General features: G+C 34.7%; 1 protein-coding gene across 1 annotated transcript in view; it reads right to left on the bottom strand.

The window, feature by feature from the left end:
• The window catches only part of LRRIQ3 (leucine rich repeats and IQ motif containing 3), a gene marked incomplete at both ends in the record, with an annotated part of 72,733 nt that overhangs the window by 16,703 nt on the left and 39,644 nt on the right, over positions 1 to 16,386 (bottom strand). The window contains 2 exons of the mRNA XM_084242347.1: positions 7,326 to 7,445; positions 10,383 to 10,457. Of these exons, the coding sequence (XP_084098473.1) occupies positions 7,326 to 7,445; positions 10,383 to 10,457 (195 nt within the window). The remainder of the gene's footprint in view (positions 1 to 7,325; positions 7,446 to 10,382; positions 10,458 to 16,386) is intronic.

Raw genomic sequence — 16,386 nt, 5'->3', positions numbered from 1 at the left:
CATAGGTTGCGTCTTAACCCCTTGTGTCACCAGGGAGGCCCCATTTTATATTTTTTTAAATGAACTATTTTTTTCAGCAATTATATGTTCATAGCAAAATTGAGCCTCAGAGTGTCCACATATATCCTCTGTCCTAACACATTTAGAACACTAAATGATACAAATCTCCTAGATACACAACTACTATCATAGTATATTAGTTACAACCAATGAACCTATATTAATACAATATTATCACAGTCCATATTTTACCTCAGGAGCCACTCTTGGAGATAGACATCCTTTGGGTTTAGACAAACCTTATAGTGACATGCATCAATCATTTTATTATAATACACCGTATTTTTACTGCCCAAGAAACCCTCTATACCCTGTTTTCACAAAACCCATTTTTCTGTCTTAATTTCTTTATTGATTTCCTGTCTTTAATTTCATTAACTTCGACTCACAATTTTATTATATCTTTTATTCTGCTAACTTTCAATTTGTCTTACTTTTCAAGATTTTTAAGTTTAGAAACATTAATGACTATTTTAGAACTTTCTTCTTTCTAAATTATGCAGTTAATGCTACAAGTGTACCTCAAACACTGTTTTTGCCATACCTTAGTAAATTTGGTAACTGGTATTTTTAATTTTCATTTATCTCAAAATATTTTAAAATTTCTCTGAGATTCATTATTTGATCCATGTGTTATTAAAACATGTTTTAAAGTATTTGGGGATTTTCCAGTTATCTTTCTGTTGTGGTAATTCTACCGTAGTTTAAGAGCAACAGACATTATATGATTTTGATTTTTTTTTAATTTATCATAGTCTTTTTGAAAAATACATTGTTGTATCAGTTTAGAACAGTTTCTACCCTGGAAAATGTCCTGTGTGCACTTGACAAGAATATATATGAAGCTTTTTTTTTTTTGGTGGGGGGAACCTCTAGTGCCCTATAAATGTCTAACAGGACCACCTGTACTAATTCTTCATTTAAGGTTATCATTATCTTATTGATTTTCTGTCCGGTTGATCTATCTATTGTTGTATGTGAGATGCTGAATTCCCCTACTACCATTTTGTGTTGCAGTCAATGTACTTGATGACCTTACTTGCTTTCACTCATAGTAAAATGAACAGAATTTATCACAACATTCTACCTAACTGGATGTGGTTGTTGGTAAGAGAGATTATAAGAAACACATGTTGTTTATCCTTAGATCCAAATATATACAACTCAAAGTCTATTTTCTTCTTCAAGTTATACTCATGTCTGCTTGAATTTAACCTTCGAATTCTCATTTTTTAATAAGGAAACAAAATATTTTTAAAAACATTTTGAACTATACTGATATGAAATATTTTTTATTATTTGCTTTTATTTTAAATCTGGCAACAAAAACATCTATTCTTATATGCATGAGTATATTCTAATTGATCATCTGAAGTTATCTACTAAATAATATTTTATACCCTGGTATATAATGCAGTCATTCTAGCAAACAATTTAGGAGAGAAGGAAAAAAAAAAAACAACAGTGAAACTTGTCTAAAGTATAAGAACGCCCCTCTGGCCTGTACCCCAGTTCTTGTATGCATAAATAAATATTAAAAAAAATAAAACACCTGACCTGCAGTGATATATCATTCCCTCCTCAAAAAAAAGAATTTGTTTAGGCAATATAGAATAAAAACTAGAAATGATAACAGGTGTGACTTAAGTTAAAGAAGATAAAAGCATTGATTTACAGTAAGATAACTAATCAGTAAAACATGAATTGTAGTTAATATTTACAACAAAGATAATCAGAATTAAGGATCAGGTATAGCGTCTCCCCAGTGGCACAGCGGGTTGAGCATAGCACTGTGAAGCTGTCCGCAGCCTCTGCAGTGCGGGTTCGATTCCAGCCACCAGGAAGATACCCACATGGTGTGGCAGACCTCTCCTGTCTCACCTGCTGCTCCCATCAGCAGTGTTTCTGGTCCACCTGCCTGTTCTGCTGCCCACTCTGTCACTGGTGAATTCTCTCCCACGCCTCTAGCCTATACCCCAGTTCTTGTATAAATAAATAAAATCTTTTAAAAAAAAGGTCTGCCTGTTACATTCCCCACTCTGTCTCTGGTGAATCCTCTCACCCTCCCACACCTCTGGCCTATACCCCAGCTCTTGTATAAATAAATAAAATCTTTTTTAAAAAGGATCAAGTATATTTCAACTAACTGACTTATTTGATAATATAAATGAGATGATACCTATTCTTTTATTTATTTATTTTAATTTTTTTTAAAGTTTCCATTTTTTTCAAGATTTATTTATTTATGCATGCAAGAGCTGGGGTACAGGCCAGAGATGTGGAGGAGTGAGAGGATTCACCAGAGATAGAGTGGAGAACAGAACAGGCAGACTGACCGAAGTACACTGCTGAGGGGAGCAGTGGGAGAGTCAGGAGAGGTCTGCTGCGCCATGTGTGTTGCTCCCTGCTGGCTGGAGATCAAACTCATGCTTCAGAGGCTGTGGATTGCTTGATAGTGTGGTGCTTAATCCCTTGCGCCACCAGGGAGGCCCCTCTTTTTTTTTTTTTTTTTAAGATTTACTTATTTATACAAGAACTGGGGCATAGGCCAGAGACGCGGGTGGATTCACCACAGACAGAGCGGGAAGCAGAGCAGGCAGACAGACTGAAAACCCTGCTGAGAGGAGCAGCGGGAAGAAAGGAGAGGTCCACCACACCATGTGGGCACCGTTCTGGCCAGCCGGGAATCAAACCCACACTCTAGAGGTTGTGGACAGCTTCACAGCACTGTGCTCAACCTGCTGCACCACCGGGGATGCCCAGATACCTATTCTTGTTCACAAGTTATAGGTAGGACTTTTTGACTTCATAATCTTACAAAGTTCAACTAAAACATTTAATATTATCTTTATGATTAACATGTAGTTCTATGAAAGTAGTGTTTTATATGCCTTCTTTACTATTGGACTTTGAATGCCTAGAGCTAATAAAAATATATATGGAACAATAACCTAAATGTTAGTAACAAAAATAAAAGTATAATAAAATACTCTATATTGCAAAGCTTATCAGAGGGGTAAGAAGAAAGAGTTAAAACAACTAAGTGGTGATATATTCATTTGTTTTATAAGGTAGATGTCTGTGGAGAAAGGGTAGAAGTCAGGTGATCTAATATAGTCCTCAGGTGAACTGAAAAGCTATAAAAAAAAAAGAGAACTGTTATTTTGTATAAGGAAGAGATCTTATTTATTGAATGTCTTTAGTAGGGTAGTATTAGCTAAGCAACAAAATAAATGAGGTTAAATTCTCTGCAGAATGTCATATAGAGTACACAACTATCTGAAAATCAAGACAGACATATTTCATAATGTAAACTCTTGGCTTTATGTGAAGTAAACTGAGAAATTATTCAAGGAGATAATTGAAGAAAACTTCCCAAGCATGAAAAAGGCGACAAATACAGACATACAAGTAAGAACTTCCAATTACCACGATGAAAAGAAAACTACAGCAAGACACATAATAGTAAAGCTTGCAAGAGTCCACGACAAGGAAAAAATAATGAAACTGGCAAGGGGGAAGAAACAGATAACTTATAAGAGAAAAGCAATCAAGTTAACTTCAGACTTCTCTGAAGAAAATCTATGGGCAAGCAGAGAATGGAGTAACATATGCAGAAAACTTCAAGGTAGCCAAAGCCAACCAAGAATACTTTACCCTGCAAAGCTCTCCTTCCTCTATGAAGAAAAAATATGGACCTTCTCAGCCAAACAGAAACTCCAGAAATTCATTACAACTAAACCCCCACTCCAAAAAATTCTACAAGAAATCCTAAAGCCAAAACCAACAGAGGAATGAACAAGAAGAATAGAATAAAGCAAGGAATAAAATAAAATAAAAAGACAAACAAAATGGCATATACAGATGCCAACATATCAATATTAACTCTAAATGTAAATGGATTAAACTCAACAATGAAAAGACACAGAGTAGCATGCTGGATTAAAAAACAAAATCCAACCTTCTGTTTCCAGGAAACCCATTTAATCACAAAGATAAACATAGACTGAAAGTAAAAGGTTGGAAAACAATCCTACAAGCAAATGGACCAAAAAGAAGGTAGCAACAACTATACTTATATCAGACGAAATAGACTTCAAATTAAAAAGGTAAAAAGAGACAAAGACGGACAGTACACTAGGATCAAGGGGACAACATACCAGGAAAAAATAACACTCATCAGCTTATACTCACCAAATGAAGGAGCACCAAAATATATTAGACAATTATAAGCTCTGAAAACAGACATTTAAAAAAATACATATACAGTGGGAGACTTCAACACCCCACTCTCACCAATAGACAGATCAATGAGACAAAAATTAACAAAGACACTAGAGCCCAAAATAAAGACATAGAACTTAACAGACATCTATAGGGCACTCCACCGAAAAAAATCTGAGTACACATTTTTCTCAAGCATGCATGGATCATTGATTCTCCAGAATTGATCACATTCTGGGCCACAAGACAAACATCAACAGATACATGAAGATCAAAATCATTCCAAATATCTTCTCAATCATACAGGCATCAAACTAGAAATAAATCATGAAAATAAAACAAGGAACCCTCCTACTTCATGGAGATTGAAATCCATACTACTGGAAGACCACTGGCTAATGAGGAGATTAAAGAAGAAATTAAAATATACTTTGAGTTGAACAACAAGGAGGACACAACTTTCCTGAATGTATGGGATGCAGCAAAAGCAGTAATAAGAGGAAAATATATAGCAATACAGGCTCACATCAAGAAACAAGAACAAATGCAAAGTAACAACCTACTCTCATATCTCAAATAGATAGAAAAAGAACAACAAATATAACCCTAGAGCCAGTAGAAGAAAGGAAATAATAAAAATCAAAGCAGAAATAAATGAATTAGAAATTTAAAAAAACAATCCAAAAGATCAATGAAACCAAAAGTTGGTTCTTTGCAAAAATAAACAAAATAGACCAAACCTTTAGCCAGGCTCACAAAGAAAAAAAATGGGAAAAAACACATATAAATAGGATTATATATGAAAGAGGAGAAATCACAACAAACTCAGCAGAAATCAAAAGAATAATCAGAGATTACTATGAACACTATATGCAAAAAAATTCAACAATCTAGATGAGCTGGACAAATTACTGGAATGATATAATTATCCAAAGCTGGACAAAGAAGAAACAGAACACCTAAACAGACCAATTACAAGCAGTGAAATTGAGGCTGTAATTAAAGTACTCCCCAAAAACAAAAGCCCAGGTCCAGATGGATTCACAAATGAATTCTACCAAACATTCAGCAGTGAATTAGTGCTTATTCTATACAAACTCTTTCAAAAAATCGGAAAAAAAGGAATACTACCATATACGTTCTACAAAGCCAACATTACACTAATACCAAAACCATACAAAAACAACACACAAAAAAAGAAAATTACAGACCAATCTCCATAATGAACACTGATGCAAAAATCCTAAAGAAGGGCCTCCCCAGTGGCGCAGCGGTTGAACACTGGGTTGCGAAGCTGCCCGTGTCCTGTGCAGCGCCGGTTCCATCCCTGGTGGCCAGGTGAGGGTCCCACATGGCGCACAGACCTCTCCTGCTGCCTGCTGCTCTCCTCAGCAGTGTCTTCAGTCCTTCTGCCTGCCCTGCTCCCCGCTCTGGCTCTGGTGAATCCTCTCACCCTCCCGCGCTTCTGACTGTACCCAGTGCTTGTATAAATAAATAAATAAATCTTAAAAAAAAAATCCTAAAGAAAACCTTGCCAACAGAATCTAACAGTAAATTAAAGGGATAATCAAGTTGGATTCATCCCAAGGGCACAGGGATGGTTCAACATACAAAAATTGATCAGTGTAATCCAACACATCAACAAAAAGAAAAATAAAAACCAAATTATCATATCAATAGATGCTAAGAAAGCATTCAACAAAGTCCAACATCCATTTATGAGAAAGGCCCTTGAAATTCTCAGGATAAAAGGAACTTAACATGTTAAAAGCCATATACAACAAACGCATTGCTGATACTATTCTCAGTGGCAAAAAGCTGGAGGCCTTTTCTTTAAGATCAGGAATAAGACAAGGATGTCCTCTCTCACCACTGCTCATCAATAAAATACTGGAGGTCTTAGTGAGGGCAATAAGACAAGAGAAAGACATACAAGTAAAACTATCACTATTTGCTTACGATATGATAATATACATAGAGAACCCTAAAAACTCCACAGAAAAACTACTCAAAATAATCAACCAGTTTAGTAAAGTGGCAGGATACAAAATCAACATACAAAAGTCAGTAGCCTTCCTAAATACAATCAATCTGAAGAAGAAGAAATCAAGAAAATCATCACTTTTATGATTGAAACAAAAAAAATAAATCAAATACTTGGGAATAAGCCTAAAAAAAGAGGTGAAGAACCTATACATAGAAAATTATCAAACACTGTGAAAAGAAATAGAAGATACAAAAATATGGAAAGACATCCCCTGCTCATGGAGTGGAAGAATTGACATTATCAAAAGGGCCATCCTACCAAAAGCAATTTACAGATACAATGCTATTCCAATAAAAATTTCAATGACATTCTTCAAAGAAATAGAACAAATATTGATGAAATTCATATGGAGCAACCAAAAACCCTGAATAGCCAAAGCTCTCCTGAAAAAAAAAAAAAAAAAAAGAAGGGAATGGAGGCATCACACTCCCAGATTTCAAACTGTGCTACAAAGCCATAATAATCAAAATGGCATGATACTGGAACAAGAACAGACACATGGATCAGTGAAACCAAATAGAAAATTCAGAAATAAACCCACAGATTTATGGTCAACTAATCTTTGACAAAGGAGCAAAGAATATTCAATGGAGCAAAGAAAGTTTGTTCAATAAATGGTGTTGAGAAAAATAGGACCACCACATGCAAAAAATGAAACTAGAATACTACCTCTCACCATGCACAAAACTCAACTCAAAGTGGATAAAAGAACTGGACATAAGACTTGAAACCATAAAATACATAGAAAAAAATATAGGTAAAAAACTATAAGACACACGTCGCAATAACATCTTTAAAGACTCATCACCCAAAGCAAAGAAGGTCAAGGAAAAAATAAACACGTGGGATTACATCAAACTGAAAAGCTTCTGTACAACAAAAAAGACATTAAGGATGTGAGGGCGATCTGGCTGCGACATCTGTCACCCCATTGATCGCCAGGGTTGATTCGGCTGATCTGGCTGGCTAGGCGGGTGTCCCCTTCCTCCCTCACCGCTCCATGTGCGTCCCTCCCGAAGCTGCGCACTCGGTCGAAGAGGACGGCCTTCCCTGAATAGAGACGGACAGGTCTTCGGTCGAGGGTATACGAGTAGCTGCGCTCCCCTGCTAGAACCTCCAAACAAGCTCTCAAAAAAGACATTAAAACAGAGCCATACCACCAATTGGGAAAAAAATCTTTGCACTCCAGTCAACTGATAATGGAGTGATCACAAAGATATACAAAAAACTCACACAACTCAACAAAAACAAAATGAAGAATCCCATCAAGAAATGGGCAGAAGAACTTAAAAGACATTTCTCCAAAGAGAAAATGCAAATGGCCAATAGGCATATGAAAAAATGTTCAACATCCTTTATAATCAGGGAAATGAAAATCAAAACCACACTGAGATACCACCTTACAACAGTAAGAATGGCACATATCAAAAAAACAAGCAACAACAAATGTTGGCGAGGATGTGGTGAAAAAGGAACTCTCCAATATTGCTGGCAGGAGTGCAAACTGGTCCAACCACTATGGAAAGCTGTCTACCTGCACACCGATGCTTATTGCAGCACTATTTACAATAGGTAAAACCTGGAACACCCCAAATGCCCCAAAATAGATAACTGGCTCAAGAAAATGTGGTATACACACACACACGCACACACACACACAGACAATGGATTATTACTCAGCAATCAAAAAAATAAACTCATGCCATTCGCAGCAATGTGGATTGACTAGAAGGAATTATGTCCAGCATAATAAGCCAGAAGGAAAAAGAAAAATATTGGATGGTTTCACTTATAGCAGGAATATAGGGGAACCAAAAAAGACTTCAGTGTAAAAAATAGTAACAGTACAAAACATGACAAAGCAAAAATAGACAATTATAAGTCAGAGACATATGCAGGGGAGGAAGGAGAGGAAGGGAGGGAGGAGCACAGGGGACTGAGGTGATGGTGCACGGGTGCATTGGTGAAGAAAACTCCATGGGGACTATACCTGAGGGGGTGAGGGGAAGCAAATATTGTATAAAAATGAACAATGATAAAAAAAATTAAAAAATAATAAAAAGAAAGTAAACATATTCCTAATATACTGTGTGACTCATCTATGAGTAATATTTTCATAGTAATAATAATTTAAACATTAAATATTAATTAACTCCCAAATAACGATATGATTATATTGGAAGAAAAGTGGAGGAGCTATGTAGATATGTAGTACGGATACTAGGTAGCATTTATAAGAGAATTAAACATGCATCTTTCACAATGCCAATGTGTAGATAATAGCTAATTGTGAATAAGGATGTCATTTGGAAATATAAAAAGTAAGTTAAAGAAAAACCAGTTAAAAATATTGAATGAAATTGCTTGGCATAGCAGGAAGAGTGAAAAGGGAGGTATGAAACATGGGACTATGGTTTTTCCTTTCATTTTTATTATAAACCTAGAAACTAAACAATGCAAGTAAAAATTGCATTTAATTAAAAGATTCAGAGATTTACAAAATAAAGCATGGGAAATTACAGGAGAACTGATGAAATAATAAACAAGCCACTTACAAATGAGAATCTGACAGTTCACATACAAAGAAGAAAAAAATCAGTAAGAATAGGGCCCTCCCTAGTGGCACAAGGGGTTAAGCACAGCACTCTGAAGCTATCTGCAGCCTCTGCAGCATGAGTTCGATCCCCACAGGCCAGAGAGCAACCCACAAGGCGCAGGAGACCTCTCCTGTCTCACCCACTTCTCCCCTCAGCAGCGTATTTCAGTCAGTCTGCCTGTTCTGTTCCCCACTCTGTCTCTGATGAATCCTCTCACCCCCCACACCTCTGGTCTGTACCCCAGTTCTTATATGCATAAATAAATAAATCTTTAAAAGAAAAAATCAGTAAGAATAAAGACAGAACCCTGGCTTTTTTAAAATAGGAAAACTTAGATATTTAAGAATTAAAAGACTAGAGTGAGGGAGAAATGGGGAGTTGCTATTCAATAGATATAAAATTTCAATAATACAAGAGAGAAATTTTTAGAGATTTTCTGTACCACGTTCCCACAGTTAACAATACTGCATCATACACTTGAAATTTTATTAAGAGGTTGGTCTGCTGTTATGCAATTTCATCAAACTAATTTAGAAAAGGTTAAAAAGAAATCCTTCAGAAAATAATCCCTTCAAATGATTTTACAACAGTCATTTTATGATTTTCCTGTGAAAGCAGAGGTAATATCTTCTGAAAACACAACTTATTCAGAAAAAATTCGAGGAAAACAAGTATTCACTTGATAAACAAAATTGTGTGAATAGTATGATAAAGGGGCCTCCCAGGTGGCACAAGGATTAAGATGAAATCTATGAAGCTATCCGCAGATACTGCAGCACGAGTTCGATCCCCTGCCAGGGAGCTGCCCACATGGTGCAGCAGACCTCTCCGGACTCACTTGTTGCTCCCTTCAGCAATGTATTTCAGTCAATCTGCCTGTCTTGTTCCCCACTCTGTCTCTGGTGAATCCTCTCATCCTCTACACCTCTGGCCTGTACCCCAGTTCTTGTATGCATAAATAAATAAATCTTTAAAAAATATGATAAAATATTTTCTATAACAAAAAAGAATTATGTGCAAAGGCTGAAGGAAATTTAGTATCATTATTTAATTGAAATAATTTATATTAATCTGATACTACACCGATGTCCTGATGGAAGCAGTTCTGCATTAGTCATATAGTAACATAGCTGTCAATTCAATATGGTTTTTGATAATACCTGCTTCTCCTAATTCCCAATTTGCAAATAAAATCAGGTTCTAGGTATTGGTGAAATGATTTTCTGACTATGCATATTTATAAAATATTGAATGAATATGGGTATTTTATCTAGAAGTCTCAACATATATTTCATGGAGCTCTACTTATAGTTCAAAATTAACATGCCCAATTTCTAATGAATTTAATTATTTATCAAAATATGTTCATTAAATATTGTGTAATATTCATACAACTAACCTTTTTGAATGCGATGTCTTGGTAGTTTTGATTTTTTGCCAGGAACTTTTGTTTTTAATTCATATAAAATAGGAAAAACATGTTCTCTCTGTTCAGTCAAACTTTTTAAATCAACAGGACTTTGCATATTCTATGAAAACAAAATGAAAGCAATGACAACAATATTATCTCATTCATAATTTAGTGTTCCAAAAGGGCACTCACAAATCTTAAATATTTTCATGATTGAGTTTCATTTAAAAACAACAAAAACCTGTGTGGTAGGAAGAGTTCAGAAAAAGTGAAAATGAAATAAGTGCCATGAGAAGAGGAACCAGATGGGAGTAGAAATAAGAAATAAACAAAGAGAAACAAGATAGTATTGTCCAGAAAGCCTGAAGCAAGATTCAGAGTAAGAAAAGGAGGAACAAAATTATTTCACAGATGACTAAAAGTTAGTAACATAGAAAGAATAAGATATGGGGCCAGAATTACTGTCTTCAAAGTACAGATGAATCAGATATATGAGAGAGGAATAATAAGTAGATTTTTAAAAGGGATATGGAAAGAGACACTTGGAAGAGATGTAGTGAGAGACCCATGGGAAGGATGACAATGACAGCCTTTATCCTGAATTGTACTTTGTTTTTGATCCTTTCCATCCAGACTTGCTTGGTCCCTTCTGCCCCTTTCCTACAGTTCCCTTCTAAAGAAGGTGCTTTAGACTGTGGCAAGCTTTCCAGCCTCAGCAGCCTTGCTTTGGGGGGCATTTACCCATGAGGGGATGGGTAACGTTGGGTGTTTCATTGGGAAACTATGTTCTTTCTTTTCTCTCTATTGTATACTAATTCTATTAAGGTTCTCTTCTATTGAAGTTCTTATGCACTAAATTTATGTCATGCCTTTATGTGGTGGATGGCAGTACCTATTTATAACATGCAAGGTTTGTGGGTCCCGGGTTGCCCCTCATTCTGCTGCTAACACCTATACATGACAAAATACTACTTTAGGCTAGAAAATAGATGCTTTTGAGCATATATATTCTCTTTATATTTAGAAATTTTCCTTAAATGGCCAAGAATGATGACATAATAACTCAAAATATCAAAACATTATCAAAGCATGATATCATCTTAAGCAATGCTGCTTCTATTTTCATTTGGGCCTAACTCTATTAAACAAAATATAACAAAAAATAAGTAGAGCTCTCCATTTTGTAATCAAATCTGTAACAAACAACTCCAAAGACTTTCCAATATCAAATTATCTACTAGTCATCTTCATCTTCATTTTTGTATCTTGCAACTTCTAATGAATTTTGTTTTATTTTGGTAATTTATATCTGGCTCTCCTTCCTAACAAAACAAGTCATCATATATTAAAAATTACCTTTTTCATATCCACTTACTATAAATATTTCATACTAAACTTTCCTGACTCTGAAACTCAAGGTTAATTTTTAAGCCTTCATGGTTTAGGTTTCCCAACTTAGTGTTCTAAGAGTTTGTGGTTTTCTTTTCACATTATCTAATTATGCAAATCAGAGCCCTTTGGCTATAAAGGAAATTAAAAGTTTTTTTATGAAAGCAGATGGTTAAAAAAGACCCACTTTATATTATCTATTTATCCCTATTGTGGGACCAGTGTTTCCAAAAGGATAAAATAGTTTTTTTTCTCAATATGTGTAGAATAGGCCTGTTTCAATAAATATCATGGTGTGGGGAACTAAGGTCAACCTAGACCCTGTAGACCTTGGGACATCTATTACCATTACTAAAAGAGTGCAAATTATTCTGAATTAACAGCATCTAAGGCCCTATAGAACAAGCAGAAGCTTTTGTCCTGACTTGGTCCTTTGCCCTTTCCTAGTTGAAGAGACAGTCACTCCCTCAACACTTTTTTTTTTCCTTTTTCCTAATTGAAAATATGACCACTGCTTCCCCTTTTTATGATCTAGAAAAATACTGTTTGAAAGGTATCTTCTAGGCAGGCATAGTCAAACAGTGAATTTGTCCTCCATTTTGAAATTCATTTTTTTTTAAACTCTGAATAAAATATGAAATCATGCCCTCTGCATGTAAAGACTCCTCTCTCCTCTCCTTCTGGCCCAGGTCTCTTAGTACTGAATGCACACCCCTTGGTTTGACCCACTTTATTTTAGACTTGAAAGCCATGTAAGTTCTCCATCTATATGTTATTAAATTGATTTTTCTTTTGCTAACCCACCTGATGCTGTGATTATTCATCCAGATTGAGAAGAAACCAGAAGCATGAATGATTTTCCCTGCACCCTGATACTATGCAATTTACATCATTGTATCTCTGAACAAGCATTTACGTTATCTCTATCATATATTGTTCACTGTTAGTAGGTTCCATTTCAAGGATCATCACCAAAACCTCTTTAAAATCACAGCCAAGCAACTAGCCTTTTCGTATTCTACCCCATGTGGAATTTTTCCCCCTCCCTTCTTCCCAGCTATCATTTTTAAAAGTGCTATTCCATATATTAAGTTTTCCATGCAATAGTCAATGAGATAACTATGAATATATGCTAAAACCCAAACCAAAAGAGTTGCATTTTTTTGCCTGAACAAAAAATTTTAGCTGCATTTTTGGCTACACAGTTTCTCATTAAGTTAGCAAGTAAAACCTGTATCATAGGAGAGGTTAATATAGAGTGATCTCTGCATGGTAAGTGAATAGAGTTTTTCTCAAAGTGGATAAGTTACAGCATGCCAGTTGGACTTTGATTTCAATAATAAATTGTGGCTAATTTAAAAAAAAACTGTAGAAAGGAGAATGATTTAAAATAAAATTTTACTATAAAAGGTTACATTTAAGATATCCATTCCTCTTTAAGCAGATGGCAGATTTAATTGCTATTTGAAAAATTGTTACTACCTTGAATTTGATCCAATTATACTTTATCTTTTTTTTAAAGATTTATTTATTTATTTATTCATACAAGCACTGGGTACAGTCAGAAGCATGGGAGGGTGAGAGAATTCACCAAAGCCAGAGCGGGGAGCAGAGCAGGCAGAAGGACCTAAGTACACTGCTGAGGGGAGCAGCGGGTGGCAGGAGAGGTCTGCGCGCCCTGCGGGACCCTCCTCCGGTGGCCGGGGAGCATCCGGGTATTGAACCGGCACCACAGAGGCTGCGGGCAGCTTCGCAACCCAGCGCTCAACCGCTGCGCCACCGGGGAGGCCCCAATTATACTTTATCTTAAGAAAAAAGACTAGAAGTACTCTTGATACATGAGGAAGAAAATTAACAAAGGATGACCTGAATAAATAAGCACAGGAGACATGTAGTAGCTATAGAAAGAAATGTAACATTTTTCTTGTATACTAAATGTATACAAGGGAAATGAGGGTAGCCGAATATTGTATTTTACTACAAATGTCCAGTTAAAGAATATATGGGAAAAATCATTGAAAGATATGCTCCTTCAGTTCTAGAAGGGTTAGGGACTAAGGTATGCCCTTACTAAGATAAGAGGCAGCAATGTATAAATTGCTGAAGTCCACTGTGCATCTACCATCTTACAGTGGACATTTGATAGGAGCAGGGTAGAACCCAACAAAAAAAGATGATGCAAATTTACTTGACATTTTAGAGTAGGTTATAATTTCAAGTTGAGAGAAACACAATATTTGTTCATGGATAAAGATAATTGACACAAGGTAGAGATGTAAAAGACATGAGGAAATGTCAGAGTATAAAGGTTTATATTTCTTGAAAAATCTATTTAGAAATTATTTCATGAATTATCATCTATATGACAGTACTATTCAGAATATTATTCTAATACATTGATTACATTGCCTATTAGCCAACAAAATATATAGTAAATATTGAGAATAACCCCTATTTTGTCTATCTATAGATCACATTATAGCAAAAGTACATTTTCTGCTCTACATAGTAAAAAATTTTGTTCATAACTTCCTAAATACTGATTATGCTCTGCATTATAACATGACTAAGTATATTTCCTAATTACTCTCTCTGAGGTCTGGAGTTGTAGTTTATTTATCTGGAGAATTAGTATATAAATTTGGATTCTTCAATCTCTGCTGCAGTATCAATTCACACATAGCAAAAAGGACTGAAAATCTTGATTAGTTTATTCAACACATATGTAAGAGAGTCACACGTGATACCATGCTAGGCATTTGATATGAAATTATTGTTTTGTGCATATATGCATCTATATTTCTTCAAATACTTCATAATTTAATTATTAATCCTATGGAGATGTAGAAAACATGAGAAGGAAGATAAAGATGTTGAAGGTGAGAAACACAGAAGAAAGCATAAACTGAATGTTAAACACATCCCAGGGGAAAAAAATCTGCATTTTTATTAACCTTTGTGCATTAATTCAATGTTTAGAATAATATTTTTCAACTATTAAATAGAATCAATATGGAATGAAAAAATGTAATATGTATTAGTAACATAAGTTAATTCTGGTTAAGTAATTTCAAATGAGACAAGTCATATGGTGGTGCAAAATTTCATGATGGGCAATGAAATAGAAGTTTCTAAAGAAAAAAATCTTTTTTCCTTTATATAAATGATAGAATTCATGAGTTTATATTTTTTGGTATATTTAAACAAGGTCTACATGTATGAAAGAGGGGAAAAGAGCAACAAATGGGACTGCCAATGTTTTACTGATAATTAGATTGCTTTTCTTTAAACACTGTAAGTGAATCCTACATTTTAGAGTTTATATGTTATAAATTGGGGTTTAAAATCTGAGGATTTTTTTTCTTTTTTTACCATCAAGAAACTATCTCACTAAATTAACATAATATCCATATTCATAATTACGTTTCAGAAGTGAAGCATATTACACCCAATTTAAATATGCCTTATAAACTCATATTGATAAACCACCAAATTGACTTAACAATAATTATTTGGATAATATTTTCTAAATTTGAGGTTTTAGTCTCCTGCAACTGGGACTAATAAGGTCATTTGGGGAGTACAGAATCTTTATAACTTCAATTAAACTTTTATTAAAATAACAAGATCTAAAATAACTTATTATAATTATGGTATAATTATGCTTTCCTCCCAACTGCCAGGAACTGCAGAGACTACAAAAGATAGACTTTACATATATACTGCATAATAATATGGTATATGTGTACATATAACAAATCTATATATCTATATCATATAACTATACCTTTGTAGACATTACCATATCTATATATAGCTATATCTTTGTATATATATATATCTTTGTATATAGCTATATAGATGTAGATATATAGATATGGTATATACGCACACACTCAGGATATCTATTACGTAGAGGCTCAGTAAAGTGCTATCACTGATCTAGGGGACCTGCATGTTCTATAGCCTTAGTGCAAATCTCTGTCTGTCTGTCTTTCCAGTGTATTCAGCACAGCTTTCCTAACAACCCTACTGCCCTTTTTGGAAATATTTCAGTCATGGTCCAAATGCTTATTATGTGCATGAAGTACAATATTCCTATAGTTGGATAAAATGACTCAAAACTGTAGTTACCAAAATTTTCAAAGATACAAAGAGGCTTATTTTTAGTTCTTAAGTTGTTAAAGTAATAGCACTGGTATTGTATCTTGTATATCTTGCTAAACAAAGCCTTAAATTTGTGTGTGTGTGTGTGTGTGTGTGTGTGTATGTAAAGCCTGCAATTTACTATGGATCTCTCCAGACTTTGTAGGTGAATGTGGTCAGCAAAAAGCCATGCTTAAATGGACTATATCTAAAACTATCTTAAATTGACCGGAGAACAGCAGTACAATTCAAAAATTAGTATTTTCCCACCAAGTCAAGGTGCTTAAATTTGTTTTGAGAAAATTTAGTGCTGTCAATTTCCAGATGAGTCATAAATCACAAATCTTTGTCATTCAAGGCTCAGACCCATATTGAAATACATAGAAATAGCCACTCTCTTTTACCTTGAACAAATACAATTTCATTCTACATAATGGTAAAGAATGGTGATTTTATTCATTTTGCTATCTTTTTTTTATTAGAAAAAGATGCACAAGTTTTAAAGTTTTGTA

This window comes from Talpa europaea, assembly GCF_964194135.1.
Source record: "Talpa europaea genome assembly, chromosome: 9".
NCBI classification, from domain to species: domain Eukaryota; kingdom Metazoa; phylum Chordata; class Mammalia; order Eulipotyphla; family Talpidae; genus Talpa; species Talpa europaea.
This window is presented reverse-complemented; position numbering and strand designations above follow the sequence as displayed.